Genomic DNA, 16,538 nt, shown 5'->3' with positions numbered 1-16,538 from the left:
CTGTGGTAGCTGCAAACCCTGGGGACACTGGGGTGCTTGCCGCTACAGGGGCTTAATGTCAGACAGAATAGAGAAGTAAGGGTTGCCCCTACAGATGCTCTTCAACCATTTTATCAAAGTTTGTCACACCTTCAGGGAGAATAGGAAATTGGCCAAGCCCCAGCTCAGATTAAAAAAATGCATGGAAGAGATTACGGACTCCATGTCAATCTGGCTATATATTGGAAAAATGGATCGAATACTGTAACCAGGGCATTGATCAGTACTGGGGTGGAGGACTCCCTCATTTATGGGAACCCAAACAAATTCAAGCATGGAACCCCTATTACCATTACTGGGAGGGGCTGAAATATCAGCTAGACAAGTCAAACTCATGATGAAATTTCGACAATTACCTAAGAAAGAATATACTGTGGTTATTGTCCCCATTCCTGAATACATCACTGGAATAGATATTTTCAGAGGTATGACCCTGAATTTCCATGAAGGAAGATACCAATTTGCTGTAAGAAAGATGAGAATTAATCCAGTTTTAGTGGGGAAAATAAAAATGGACCCAATCACTTTACCTGAATCTTCTAAAGAAATTACTTTAAAGCCATATCATGTGCCAGGTGGGCAAGATGAAATTACCAATACTACAAAGGAATATGTTGAAGCAGGAGTGTTGGTCCCTACAACCACGTGATGGAATAATCCTGTCTGGCCAGTATGAAAATCAGATGGGACGTGGAGAATGACAGTAGATTATAGACAATTGAATAAGGTGACTCCTCCTTTGTATGCTGCTGTTCCAGATACTGTCACCTTAATAGAAAGGATCCAGAAATATGATGGGACTTGGTATACAGTTTTTCACTTTGCCAATGATTTCTTCACTACCCCAATAGACTGTAGGTCCAGTTTGCTTTCACTTGGCAGGGCAGACAATATATTTTCACCCACTTGCCACAAGAATATCTGCATGGCCCCACTATTTGTCATAGAATTTTGGTTGAATATTTGTATGAATTAAAGCTACCTGGTGTACAGCTTACCCACTACATTGATGATACAGGGAAAAATGTAAAAGAAGTGAAGAACAGTTTGACACTTATTACTGAGCATATGAAAAGCAAAGGGTGGGAAATCAATCCTGCAAAGATTCAAGGACCAGCTCAAAATGTAACATCTTGGGGAATACAATGGAATAAGGGGCTGTAACGATTCTTCCACAAGCCAAACAGAAGATTCATGATTTCCCTATTCCTACCAATAAGAAAGAGGTCCAAAAGTTTATACGATTGTTTGGATATTGGCAACATTACATACTTCTTCTGGGACAGTTTTTGAAATCTTTATATAAAGTTACTTGGAAGAAAAATGAATTTGATCGGGGACTTAAGTAGAGTAAAGCTTTTGAAGAAGCCAAGGCTGCCATACAATTGACCTATGCAAAACTGCCCGGTGGAATTACTAGTGACTGTACAGGATGATTATGCAAACTGGAGTTTGTGGCAGAAACAACAAAGCCAAAATGTACCTTTAGGATGTTGGTCTGGGAAACTTCCTTCATCTGCAGTTCAATATACACCTTTTGAAAAGCAGTTGTTAGCTGTGTATTGGGCTTTGGTAGAGATTGAACAACTGACTTTGGTCCATGAAGAAACATTAAGGCCTGTAATCCAGATTATGACCTGGGCAATGAGTACCCCAGCTTCTCACAGAATTGGACATGCCCAAGAGGCCAGCATAATTCAATGAAAATCATAGATTCGAAATAGAGCTAAAACAGGCAAAAGTGGAGTTTCTTCTTTACATGAATCTATAGCAAACATCAATAGTAAGGGAAATGATACATACCCTGAACCAAAGCAACAGTTGGTATAGTCCTTGGTAAAATGGAATGACGGATATGATGGATTAACTGAAGAAAAGAAGAAGCACACATGGTTTACTGATGGGACAGCAAAATATCTGAGTGATAAAAGACATTGGAAAGCAGTAGCCTATAACCCATGTACTAGGCAGACTTTGTAAAGGATAGGTGGAAGCAGTCAATATGCTGAATTTATGGCAGTACATCAAGCCATCAAAACAGAGCAAAGAGGACAGTGTCATATATTCACTGATTCATGAGTGGTAGCTAATGGGTTAGCTACATAGATGCCCATGTGGAAAAATCAAAATTGGGAAATTCATGGAAAACAAGTCTGGTGCAAATGATTATAGGAAGATAGATGGGACAAGTCTTTGGTTACTGATTTGTCAGTTTTCCATGTAGATGCTCATGTGTCCCTCACCACTTCAGAACGTGAGTACAATGCACATGCTGATCAACTAGCAAAGATTGCTATTCAAAATGTCTTCCCTACTCTGATACCAACTGATGATTCAGTACTAACGAAATGGGTCCACCAAATGGCTGCCATTTAGGGGTCCAGGCCACAGCCTGGTGGGTACGAGATCGAGGTATTAGTATCTCTCATTCACTGTTAAAACAGATAGAGGAATGTCATATATGTCAACTGGAAAAGGAATGAGCTCTTCCTCGGGTAGTAATTGGGGAGATGGCAAGGGGAGAAGTTCCAGCCCAAACTTGGTAAATAGATTATATTGGTCCTCTACCACAAGATAAAGGATGCAGACTTATATGTACCTGTGCTGACACCTATTCAGATATACTGGTGGCTTGTGCTTACAAGAATTCAACCCAGTGGAGCGGCTAGGTGGCACAGTGAATTGAGAACCGACCCCGGAGTCAGGAGGACCTGAGTTCATATCTGGCCTCAGACACTTAACATGAAAACTAGCCGTGTGACCTTGAGCAAGTCACTTAACCCCAATTGCCCTACCTTCCCCCTCCAAAAAGCAAAAAAAAAAATTAAAAATTAAGAATGTGACCCAGAAAAACACCTGTAAAACTCTAGATCTCATAAATCTATATTATGGAACCCCAGTGCAGATTCAAAGTGACAGTGGGTCACATTTCAAAGGTAATGAAAGGAAGAGATACTGTATATTAAACAATATAGAATGGACATATCATATTCCATATTACCCACAAGCATCTGGGTTAATTGAAAGAATGAATGTATTGTTGAAAGAACAGTTAAAGAAGTTAAGTTCTAGTAATTAATATCAACATTGGAAAGATAATTTGCTCACTGCTTTCTGTAATTTGAATAATAGACCATTGGGAGGAAGTAAACCTCTAGCCAGAATGATGACCCTAAATCTGCAAATTAGAAAACAGCAGTCACATAAGATTCCAAATATTGAGTATTAGACTATGAGGCAAGATGTCCCAGTGCTGCATGCAAGAACACTTGGTTCAGCAGGATATGATTTAAATTGTTTAGAAGACTTTTGGTTGGATAGAAATAAGAAATAAATAAGAAACATCTCTATGGGAATATGTATGAGAATCACTAAAAATCATTATGGATAGATACTAACTAAACCAGGTTTAGCAGCTTGAGGAATACATGTATTGGCTGGAGTAATAGATTCTAATTACCAAGGAGAAATTATTGTGACATTGCAAAATTTGGGTGAAGAACCCACAAAGTTTTGTAAAAATGACAGAATAGTTCAAGTGATTATTATTCCTTGTGAAACAATACCCCTTGTGAAAACTGACCCTCCTTCGGAAATAACTGTCAGAGGAACTGAAGGGTTTGGTCCTCCTAATGGAATAAAAGTGAGCACTAAAGTATGGGTAAAGCAGAAGCCAGATGATGTTCCAAAGGATGTGGAGATTATAGCACATGGGAAAGACAATACCATAGCTGTTGTTTACTCAGTAGAAGACGATTGTCAAATTGTACCCTTAACACATGTATTCTACCAAGAATGAGATTATGATAGTGAGTTCATGGACTCCAGAAGCACGGCTGACCCCGTATTTGTTTCTTTTTGGCTTTTTGTCTGTTAAACTTGATGTGAGATTTGTTTCCTGCAGGCTTAGTACCCTCCACCTGCAGATGCCTGATTGTTTAAGCCAGATGCCACCCCCTGTCCATGACTGTGATGTGCCAACCCTGGACCTGACATCAAGACCTGACCAAGAGGTCTCAAATGGTACCTCTTGGGGCAGGGATAGCTCTACATCCAATTTCAGCTGGAAGTGGCTTTGGAGAAGAGATCTTTGCCCCTTACCCCAAGATTTTGAGCCCCATTTGTTGGAGGGGTAAAGGTGGGGTGCTTGTGCCCAAGCCTCCAGCCTAAGATATTGTTTTGTGTGCTTATTTTTTATTATTCCTGTTATATTGTTGCAAAGTTCTATTGACACCAGTTACCCCTAACCTCTCATTAATCTATGTAAAGAAATGTATTAGTAATGTATTTATGCTATGTAAGGGAAATGAAAGATTTGGGGCTGAATGTAATGGTAATGGGAATTTGAAGATCTTCCCTGCCCCTTAATAAGCCTAAGGGAATTTGAAAACCTTCACTGCTTTGAAAATATACTCTTCCCCCTAATAGGCTGAATGTAATCACATGGAGCCTGTGGTGAGAGGAGTTTGCTGAAGGGTGGAGCAGAACCCATAGCAAGCTGGGAGGAAAAGAGGATGCATCCCAGGGAGTCAGTCAGGCTTGTGAGTAAATATTGGTTTGTGAGAAGGCTAAAGCATGTTACTCTCTGTGCTGTTGTGACATATTAACTTCTTTGCTACTTCAATGAAATCGGCTTATGGTTTGGGGATTTGGTTTTCTGGTTCCTGAATAAATGTTTTGCTTCTGTCTTCTATATGGAGAGTCAGTTATATTTTGCAAGTGAGCACCATGCAGGTATATCTATAGCAATCATGGGCATTATGAATGTTGCATTGGCACTACACCATTTCTTCTCTGTCTTCTTCAGTGGCTCCTTTTTCTGATTGCTTAATGTTGGTGCCAGCAATAGTCTATCACAGCATTCTTTTCTCTTTATTTTTCAGTGATTTTAGTTGGATCTGACTCTTGCTGACCTCATTTGGATATTTCTTGGCCAAGATACTGGAGTGGTTTGGTGTTTCCATTTCCAGCTCATTTTACAGATGAAGAACAGAGACAGACAGCATTGAGTGACTTGCCCAGGGTCACATAGCTAGTGTCTAAGACTGGATTTGAACTCATGAACATTAGAGTCTACTTCAGTTCTTTATTTTAACTCTACTTATGTATCTTTCTGTTTCATGTGTGTCTCTTAGAGTAAACAACACATTGTGGATTCTATTTTCTAATCCATTCTCCTATCTGCTTCCATTTTATGAATGTGCTCAACCCATTCCCATTCCCAGTTATGATTACTGTGTATTTCTCTCCATCCCTTTTTCTTCTGTTTATTCTTCTCTCCTTTTTTTATCCTGTCTCTCCTCAAAAGTCTCTTTGGCTTCTAATCACTTCCTCCCTTAAACCATCCTTTCTTTTATCATCCCTCACCTTTTCTCTTTTCCTCTTCCCTTATTTCCCTATTGGATAAGACAAATTTCCATACACAAGTGAGTGTGTGTGTGTGTTTATATTCTTCCTTTTTTAACCAATTCTGATGAGAATGAGATTCAAGAACTGACCGCCTTCTTCTCATTCATTTTTCCCTCCACTATGAAAGTCATTCCTTTCATACCTTTTTATGTGAGAAACTTTTCCCCATTCTCTCTCCCTTCCCCTTTTTCCAATGCATCGTTCTTTATTAACCCTTTATTTTTTTTGGAGATCATTCTAACATAATTGCTCTCTCATGTCCTCTGTCTTTGTTTTTTAGTGGGGTAGGTGGCAATCAGACTTAAGTGACTTGCCCAGGGGCACACAGCTAGTAAGTATCTTAGGCCGGATTTGAGCTCAGGTCTCTCTTTATAACTGATATGAACTCTGTCTCTCTTTATAACTGCCCTAATAATGATAAAGTACACAAATCATCTTCCAATATAGAAATGTAAACAGTTTAGCTGCATTGAATCCCTTACAATTTCTCTTTTACGTTTACCTTTTTAGTTTCTCTTGAGGCTTGAGTTGGAATGTCCAGTTTTCTAGTCAGTTCTAGTCTTTTCATCAGAAATTCTTGGATGTTTTCTATTTCATCAAATATCCATTTTCTCCCTGAAGGATCCTACTCAATTTTGATTGGTAGGTTATTCTTAGTTGTATTTCTAGCTTTTTTGCCTTCTAGAATATGATATTCCAAGCCCTCCACCCCTTTAACATGGAAGCTGCTAAATCTTGTGTGATACTGACTATAACTCCATATTTGAGTGGTTTCTTTCTGGCTGCTTACAGTATTTTCTCTTTGACCCTGGAGCTCTGGACTTTGGCTTATAATATTCCTGGGAGTTTTGATTTTGGAATTTCTTTCAGGAGGTGATTGATGGATCCTTTAATTTCTATTTTACCCTCTTCATCTAAGATATGGAGGCAATTTTCTTGATAACTATGCCTAGGCTCTTTCTCTGACTGTGGCCTTTAGGTAGCCCAATAATTCTTAAATTATCTCTCTCTAATCTAATTTTTGGGTCAGTTATTTTTTCCTGTGAGATAGTTCACATTTTCTTCTATTTTTTCCTTCTTTTGTCTCAGCTTCTACTTGCTCAGTTTTAATTTTTAAGGAATTATTTCCTTCAATTAGCTTTTGTACATCTTTTTACATTTGGCCAATTCTACTTTTTTATGGCATTCTTTTCTTCAGTGAATTTTTGTGCCTCTTTTAACATTAGCCCAATTCTGGTTTATAAGGTATTGCTTTCTTTAATAATTTTGTGCCTCTTTTATCAAGCTGTTAATATAATTTTCTTACATTACTTTCATTTCTTTCCCCAATTTTCCCTCTACCACTCTTACCTCTTTAACTTTTCTAGGAATTCTTGTTGGATTGGTATCTAATTTTTATTTACTTTTGGGCTTTGATTGTAGCTTGTTTTGTGTTCTTGTCTTCTTCTGAGTTTTGTTCTTAGTCTTCCCTGACACTGTGTTTGCTTTTTATCATCAATTTTTGTTGTTGTTGTGTCCCCATTTTCCCAGCCTATTTCTTGACTTTGAACTTTATGTTAAAGTTAGGCTCTGATCACTTGGGGATGGAGAGGTACTGTGCTAAGCTTCAGGCTCTTTGTGCTCCTGTTTTCAGAGCTAGTTCTAGGGGTTGGCAAGTTTTCAGTGCTTCCAAGGTGGTGTGATCTGGGGAGAGAGGAGTGATGTGGTCAGTGTTCTCCCGGTCTGCACTATGATCTTGTTTCCCTGCAGCCACAAGCATTAGCATTCCTCTTGGCTCTGGAGCTGTGACCAGTGCCCCTGTTTCCTTGTGACCAACCACAAGCACTACTCTCTGCCCTGGAATTAAAACCCAGAAATGCACATGAACAAGAGTTGCCAATTAGTTACAGCTGTACCCAGTGCCAGTAATGGGTTCCCTGTAATCTTTTTATGACCAATTGTCTGACCCATTTAACAACTACACCTACATCTTGATGGGGTCAATGGAGACAGGCACAGCTTGTGCACTTCCCTAAATCCCCTCAAGCCTCAATGGGGGCCAGTTGAGGAAAACACGGATTTCCCCCAAGCCTTGATGGGGGCCAGTCAAGGCACACACAGCATTCCAGCATGGGCATTCAACCATAAGGGTTCCCCCTTTACTAACATCATCCACTTGTTCAGGGGAAAGGTCATCACCCTGAAAGTGAAGAAAATACACCGCCAGACCAAGAGAGTGCCACATCTAGGTGCACATTCACAGCTGGGGGGTCCCTTAATAACGGCTGCCCAGAGTCTCATCTGGGAAATCAAAAAGGTCTCAGGTGAAGCGTCCTTCTCGTGAAAGAGCCCCAAGGCAAAATATCAATTTCCCAGATTATATAGTTTCAACTGATAGGCTCAGAGCTGGAAGGTGCAAAAGCCTACAGGACCCAGAACTTGATTGACGATGTGACTCAGCACAGGATGGATGTTACAGCTGTGAACTGGGCCAGAATTCAGAGGAGAAGGCACCTGTGGTCGATGATGCACAAGACTAAAGGGCACAGGATTGACTCTGTACACTCCTAGAAGGGAGGCCAACACTTCAAGGAAGAGGAATCAGTCATGTGCTCTCTTACCTTTAGTCCTGGGAACACGGCCCCCATTCCAAGGGGAAAAGGGAACATATCTAGTCATGTGGGCCTATAAATGTACAGGGAAGATCTTTTAATCCTTCAGATGTTTACAAGTGAGCACGAGCATAGGAAACTAAAATTGTTATGACCATGGATCCTGGGAAACTGAACTCTAAGAAGCAATAACAAAAATCTACCTTACACACACTAAAACCCACCCGATTTACACCAAAATTTACCCTGTTTACACCATCTACCTTGCACTAAACATTTTATCCTCTTCTGGCTCCCTGGTAAACCAATTAACTCTACATTATCCCCTCCTCTTCAATCACTTGCCCCGTTACCATTTCACCAGTTTTTCCCAGCTAAGCCTCAGCCTTGGGTCCCTTAATACTTGTTGCTTCAGCTCCTACATAGGTGCTGCTGAATGAATATGGGGGGAAATCACACAACCCTTCTGATTTGGTACACTAGAAATTCATATTGCACAACTTCAACAGGGCCCTCACTGCTCCTAGGCAATTCTACCATACTTCTTTATCAACTAACTATCCCGTTTTCCACAGGTAGAGTGTATCTTTAATAGACATTGATTCATTATAATTTTACTCGTTTATCTCTATTGATGTAGTTAATTTTTATTTTTTGCTCTGTCTGATAGCATGATTATAATTCTTTCTGGTTTGAGACATTCTTGATACATGGTAAATTTTGTTCCAGTCTCTCATTTTTATTCTCTATTTATCTTTAAATTTTAAATAAGATGCCAGGACACAATAGGATGCTGAGTTTGTTTTTTTATTCATTCTGTTATTCTCTTTTATTATATTTATTCACACTTAAGGTTGTGATTGCTAGACTTTTGCTTTACTGATCTGTTTCTTTAACATTACTTTTCAAAAAATCTACTTCATCAAAGGATCTTGCATTCCACTCCTGAGATGAGTCCCCTTTTATGTCCCTGGTTTAAATTCTCCCCTCTGTCACCTCCCATTCTCCCTCTTGCTGCTAATTGGCCAGTGGATACAGTGCTATGCCTGAAGTCAAGAAGACCTGAGTTCCAATACATTCTCAAATACTTACTAACAAGTCACTTAATCTCTGCCATCCTGTTTCCTCAATGGTAAAATGGTATCAGTAAATAGCACCTACTTCACAGGGTTGTTGTGAGAATCAAATGACATAAAATTTGTAAAACACTTAGCATAGTGTATGGTATACAGTGTCATGTAATAAATGCTTGTTTCTTTCTCTTTTCATTCTCTTTTATAATAATCAAGGTGCGGCTAGGTGGTGTAGTGAACACCAGCCCTGTAGTCAGGAGGACCTGAGTTGAAATGAATTGACACACTTACTAGCCAGGTGACTTTGGGCAAGTCACTTAACCCCAATTGCCCTCCAAAAGGCAAAAAAATTTAAAAATAAAAAAACCCTGGGGCAGAGCCAAAATGGAGGAGTAAAAACAGGACCTCCACACGACTCTGGCTCCCACCACCTCCAATACACATTAAAAAAATGACTCTTTAGAGCTACAGAACCCACAAAGTGGCAGAGAGAAACAAATCTCCCGCTGAAGGCAGCCTAGAAGGCCCACAGAAAGGGTTTATTGCAGTTGGCTGGGAGCCAAGCACAGTCCCAAGTGAGCTGCATGGGCCTGGACCTGGGGCGGTCCCAACCAGGAGCGGCCGGAGCAGACTTCAGGAGAGTGAATCACAAGCAGCTGTGGCAGTTCCCAGACTTCTCAACCCATAAACACAAAAAAGAAAGTAAAAGGTCAGTCGGGAACTCTGTTGGAACCGAGTGGAGAAGAGTGTGGTCTGGCCCCTGTCCCCGTGATGAGAAGTGGTGAAGGTGTGCTGCCACATGGATGCCTCCAGAGCTCCTGGCCTGCAGATTGTAGGAGAACCAAGCAACCATTCAGAGGGTAATTGCTCTTGCTTTGACCTGCCTGGATCTGGATCATGGTCTTTGGGGGTGGTCCTGGGCTGTGTGGCCAGTGTGCCAGAGCTTGTGGGGGCTTCGGAGAGGGCATCTTCCTATTAGCTCTGACAGCTGTGAAAACCCCAGCGATTTGGGACATAGCTTCTGCAATCTGGAAACAGAGTTCTACTGTAGCAAAGAGCTCAAAAATCAAGTAATTGGCTGGCAATATGAGCAAGCAGAGGAAGCACAAACAGACCACAGAATCCTTTTTTGGGGACAAATAGGATCAAAGCATGGAATGGGAGGAAGACAACAAAGTAAGATCTCCTGCATCAAAAGCTTCCAAGAAACATATGAACTGGTCACAGGCCACGGAGAAGATCAAGAAGGATTTTGAAAATCAAGTAAGGGAAGTGGAGGAAAAATTGGGACAAGAAATGAGAATGATGCAAGAAAATCATGAAAAGCAAGTCAACAGCCTGTTAAAGGAGACCCAAAAAATTACTGAAAAAATACAACTTAAAAATAGACTAACCCAAATGGCAAAAGAGTTCCAAAAAACCAATGAGGAGAAGAATGCCTTAAAAAGCTGAATTTGCCAGATGTAAAAGGAATTTCAAAAACTCACTGAAGAGAATCATTCCTTCAAAATTAGATTGGAGCAACTGGGAGCTAATGACTTTATGAGAAATCAAGATACCATAAAACAAATCCAAATGAATGAAAAAATAGAAGGCAATGTGAAATATCTCATTGGAAAAACCAGTGACCTGGAAAATAGATCCAGGAGGGATCATTTAGAAATTACTGGACTACCTGAAAGCCATGATCAAAACAAGAGACTGGACACACCATCTTTCAAGAAATTATCAAGAAAAATCACCCAGATATTCTAGAACCAGAGGGCAAAATAGAAATTGAAAGAATTCACCAATCACCTCTTGAAAAAGATCCCAGAAATAAAACTCCTAGGAATATTATAGCCAGGTTCTGGAGTTCCCAGGTCAAGGAGAAAATACTGCAAGCAGTCAGGAAGAAACAATTTGAGTACTGTGGAAATACAATCAGGATAACACAAAACCTAGCAGCTTCTACATTAAGGGATCAAAGGGCTTGGAATATGATATTCTGGAGATCAAAGGAGCTTGGACTAAAACCAAGAATCACCTACCCAGAAAAATTAAGTATAATGCTTCAGGGAAAAATATGGTCATTCAATGAAATAGAGGATTTTCAAGCATTCTTTTTTTTTTGCCTTTTGGAGGGCAATTGGGGTTAAGTAATTTGCCCAAGGTTGCACAGCTAGTTTTTTTGTGTGGGTGTTAAGTGTCTGAGGCCAGAATCAAACTCGGGTCCTCCGACTCCAGGGCTGGAGCTCTTTACTCACTGTGCCACCTAGCCACCCCAATTTTCAAGCATTCTTGATGAAAAAAAACCAGAACTGAAGAGAAAACTTGACTTTCAAATACAAGAAGCATGAGAAGGTAAACAGGAAAAAGAAATCATAAGGAACTTATTAAAGTTGAACTATTTACATTCCTACATGGAAAAATGATAATTGTAACTCATAAGACTTTTCTCAGTATAAGAATAGTTGAAGGGAATATATATGTGTATTTGTATATATATGTATAGGAGGGTGTATGTGTGTATAAATATATATGTGAGTGTATGTATATGTATGTACAAGTATACATATACAGTGCACAGGATGAGTTGAATATGAAAGGATGATATCTGAAAAATAAAATTAAGAGGTGAGAGATGAATATATTGGGAGAAGGAGAAAGGGAGAGATAGAATAGGATAAATTATCTCATATAAAAGAGGCAAGAGAAAGCTGTTACAATGGAGGAGAAGAGCAGGTAAGGTTAAACTTACTCTCATTGAATTTGGCTTAAAGAGGAAATAACATACACACTCAATTAGGTATCTTACCCTACAGAGAAATGGGGTGGGGGAAGGGTATAAGAATGGGCATGATAGAAGGGAGGGCAGATTAGGGGAGAGGCTAGTTAGAAGCAAACACTTTTGAAAAGGGACAGGGTCAAAGGAGAAAATAGAATAAGTGGGGGGGGGCAGGATAGGAGAGAGAGAATTATAGTTAGTCTTTCACAATAGAACCACTGTGGAAATGTTTTGCATCATGTACAACCTATACTGAATTGCTTATCTTCCCAGTGGGGGTGGGTGAGGAGGGAAGAAGGGAAAAAAATCTGGAACTCAAAGTTTTAAAAACAAATGTTTAAAAAATTGCTTTTTACATGCAACTTGGAAATAAGATATACAAAGACCCCTTTGGCAGTCTGGAGAAGTCTACAGATCCCTGTTGCACAGAGAGCACACAGTAGGCACTGGAGGTCTCAGACTCCAGCCTCAAACAGGTTCACTCTTGATCTGGTCAGACAGGCAGACACCTTCGGAGTGGTTAATAAGTTTACTTTAGTCTAATCTTCTCAGAAAGGTTGCTGATAATAGGAGAACCAGCTCCTATAGCATTCCCTAATCACCCTTCTCACAGAGGCCAGTGAGAAATGGGGGCAACTACCCCCTACGTCTAGATGGGGTCAATTGAGACAGGCCCAGCTTGTGCACTCCTTTAAATCCCCTCAAGTTTCAGTAGGGGCTGGTTAAGACAGGTATATGCATTCCTCTATGCATCACCCATAGTTTCCCCCCTCACTGACCAGTGCCCACTTGCTTTATAAAGCAACAGACAAAGAAGTCACCTCTCCAACATTAAGCTCACAAGTTAACTTCAGCAATATCCTCATTCTGTGCAAGTGTAGTAAATATCAATTATGTCACCCCTGTACCTCACAGTGCAGACTCAGTAGGACTGTCTGTCACTATGATTCCAGGAATTACTATCTAGAATCCTTGGACCTATTCTGGGAGTTATATTTAACACCTGGAAACTAGACATTGCCGTGGCCATGGATCCTGAGAAACTAAACTCTAGAGGATAACAAAATCCTCCTTCCTTACAATCCCTTAGCAGAGCAATGTTTCTAAATGCATAAAACAAAATACATGGGATTACCAAATTAATTCTAGATTGTTAATTCCTTAAAAGTACACTTTGTGCAGCAAAATGCCTACCACAGTACCTGCACACCACAGGCACTAATGTTGATGGACCATTTGAAACCCAGTTATCAAAATGTTTGTTAAAAAGTTCATGAACTCCAGGTTAAGAACCCCTGAATTATTTCTTCCTAATTTCAAGTCTAACAATTCATCCTGACTCTGCCTATCCCCCACATTTCCTGTTTGAACCTCAATTTTTTTTCTAAATAGAATCACTTTATCTCCATGAAATTACCATATTCCACTGCTAACATTTTTAAGAAAGCAAATTTTGGTGCTGGTAATCAGGCAAGATTTAAAATAAAAATTATTGAAGGCCTATAATCTGTTTCTGTTTTCTACATTATAATTGTAAAAGGGTTATGGCAAACTGAGAAAAATTCAATACTTGTCTTCTCAGCAAGGGTCTAGGGCACATGTCTAGTTCTCTGACAGACCCTTTTCTACAAAGCCTGTAATCTTAGTTCCAGACTCCTAGAAGAAAATTTAAAAGGAAGAAGTTCTATCCATGCACAATGAGGATGAGTTAACATTGTGGTAAATAAAAAAAACATATTATATTGTGCAGAAATTCACGAATTAATAGTCAGAAGGAGAACTGGAAAAAAAAACTCAAAACCAGTTTTTTATCATGGAAAGCAAAGGTAATCTAGTTGCAAATTACACTAGAATTTAGACTTACAAAAGTCTAAATTTTGGGTTATTCTTTAGTGTAGAAAATAGTGTTTCTCAAATTTCCTTTCTTGAATAATTTGGAAAAATATGATTCTACATCTGCTTCTACAGAATCTTCAAATATGGAAACATTTTTTAAATTAAATTACTTTGTGAACACTGTCTTTCAAACAAGTATGAAATATGAATAAAATAGGCACTTCTCATTTTTACAGTACCCGTGAGCATAAACAAAAGTAATAAAAGGGAAAGCTTTCATAATAGCAAAATTGCTTTTACAATATTAGTTTCTAGACACAATTTCCACTTATCCCAGTGGAAATCAATATGATTTTTAAGTGACTATACTTTAGGGGGAAGACATTTGATTTATCTGGTTTATTTAAGGGATTAACAACAGTCAAGTATTTACTATATGTATTATATTATATATTATATTATAATCTTTATATTTACTGTGGAATATTCCTTTTTATATTTCTATGGGATATTCCTTTTTATATTTCTCCCTGTTTATTAGAGACTTTACAGATGAATTTCCAGACCAGTAACTTACCTGCTAAGCTACCAAGTGTAAGTTTTCTTCGGCCTACTTTCTCAACAAGCCAGACTCCTACCAGTGTGAAGATGAAATTTGTGAAAGCTGTTAGTGAAGCTAGCCATATTGCAAGTCTGTCATCTTCAACTCCAGACATCTGCAAAATTGTTGCACTGTAATACCTACAAGGTGAGAAGAGAAATAAAATATTTTTCTTGTAGTTATATTAGTAAGAGACAAAGTCATTCAGATATAAAACGGCTTATAAACTCACCTCATAAACCCTAGGGAGATCTGTAGTGATAATAACAAGTTAACCATAAGCTAGAGTTACAGAATGAGAAATGGCGTCACAAGCATTGCCAGTGTGTTGATCTGTTTTTCTAGACAATACATATTTGTTAGAAGTGAAGACCAAAGGTGGGAGCTGGGGGCAGTAGGTTAATGGGATAATGCTTAGCTATTTGTCCTTCACAGTGGTCAGATATGGATCGAGACAACTGGAGATGGCCCGGGAAGCAGTGGGGGACCTTGGCCTTTTCAATCTAAGGTCTTTAGGAAGTCTCAGTTTGACTGAGGCAGTGCCCATTCAGTAGTTAAGGCTTAATAAAATGAGGCGAAGAAAGGACTCTTAAAACAAATAGATTTGGGAGGGTCAGAACCTCAGGGTTTCTGGCCAAAACAGAAATAATTGTTATTTACGTTCATTCCGAGCCAATCAGGGCCCAAACAGTAACCAAGTAGAGCTTGGTCTGGGACCAGAGTGATATGGGGTTAAGAATGGTCTTTAAGAGAAAAGACCAAAACATAAAAAATAAGTTTCAGAAATTAAAATGAGAGATACACAAAAAACAAGGGAATCAACAAAACATCAAAGTTAACAGAAAAATGCTGAGGGAAATACAAATAGAGGAAATTTGTCAATACTTTATTAAACTATATATATTTTTGTATTTTGTAAAAACAATATAACAAAATATTGAATATTTTAATAACAATAACTAAAAATTTTAATAACAATAACAAAAATGGATGTAACTGGTTGACAGTTGGTATGCTTTTTTGCTTTCCTTTATATGATAAAATGTTTGTTGGTTATAGAAGAAAGAAAATGTAATTTTAAGAGATCTATTTCTCTTCTCCTGAACTGTTAAAAACATTATATGCGGTAGAAGCACGACCCTCCCGCAGCTCCAGCTTCCACCCTCCCCAATCCATGTAAAAAGGGGACTCTAAACAAACTTTGGAGCTGCAGAACCCACAAAATGACACAGAGAAGCTAACCTCCCGCTGAGAACAGCCCGGCAGGCCGGCAGGAATCGGCCAGCCCAGCGCTCTGGGAGCCGAGCCCAGCCCCACGCAGAGGCTTTAGCCCCAGGGCGGGCCTGACCAGCCGCCAGCCAGAGGGACTCCAGATCAGCAGCAGCTGTGGCCGTTTCCAGATTTATCAACACATAGATGCAAAGGACAAGGTAAGAGGCCAGTGCATTCTGGACTTTGGGACCCAGTAAGTGGGAGTGCGTGGCTTTTACCCCTGGGGCGAGAAACTGCTGAGACACCAGCACAGCCTGCCAGCGCCACGTGGCGGCTTCAGCTCCTGGCCTGCAGAGTGTAGGGGGACCAAACACCAGTCTGAGGGGTCATCGCTCTTGCTTTAACCTGCTTGGATCTGGATTGCAGTCTAGGGTGGAGGTCCTGGGGTGTGTGTCCAGCTTGCCAGAGTGTGTGGAGACCTCAGAGAGGGCACCCATCTAATACCTCCGGCAGCTGAGAAAACCCCAGCGTTTGGGACGAAAACTCCCCTGTCTGGTGGCAGAGTCCTACTGTGACAAAAAGCCCAAAAGTCAAATCATTGAGTGGCAAAATGAGCAGGCAAAGGAAACAAAGCAGACAGAAGATTCCAACATTACACTCCTATTTTGGGGATAAGAAGGAGCAAGGCATGGAACAGGAGGAAATCAGTGAAGTCAGAACTCCTGCACCAAAAGCTTCTAAGGAAAATACGAGCTGGTTACAGGCCATAGAGGACCTTAAGAAGCAGATAAGAGAAGTGGAGGAAAAATTGGGAAGAGAAATGAGAACAATGCAAGAAAATTATGAAATGAGAGTCAACAGCCTGACTGAAGAAAATAACACCTTAAAAAACAGACTGACTCAAATGGCAAAGGAGGCTCAGAAAGGCAATGAGGAGAAGAATGCCTTAAAAAGTCAAATTTGCCAGATGGAAAAAGAATCTCAAAAGCTCACTGAGGAGAATCATTGCT

General features: G+C 39.8%; 1 protein-coding gene across 4 annotated transcripts in view; it reads right to left on the bottom strand.

Moving 5' to 3' along the window:
- Positions 1–16,538, bottom strand: part of SLC2A13 (solute carrier family 2 member 13) — a 215,003-nt gene that overhangs the window by 84,585 nt on the left and 113,880 nt on the right. For all 4 annotated transcript variants that reach the window (XM_069102895.1, XM_069102893.1, XM_069102894.1 and 1 more), the window contains exon 5: positions 14,293–14,456. In XM_069102895.1, coding sequence (XP_068958996.1) covers positions 14,293–14,456 — 164 coding nt within the window. The remainder of the gene's footprint in view (positions 1–14,292; positions 14,457–16,538) is intronic.

This window comes from Petaurus breviceps, unplaced genomic scaffold (genome assembly GCF_028583685.1).
Source record: "Petaurus breviceps papuanus isolate PSGF00001 unplaced genomic scaffold, PetGlider_PUasm1.0 558, whole genome shotgun sequence".
Classification (NCBI taxonomy): Eukaryota; Metazoa; Chordata; class Mammalia; order Diprotodontia; family Petauridae; genus Petaurus; species Petaurus breviceps.
This window is presented reverse-complemented; position numbering and strand designations above follow the sequence as displayed.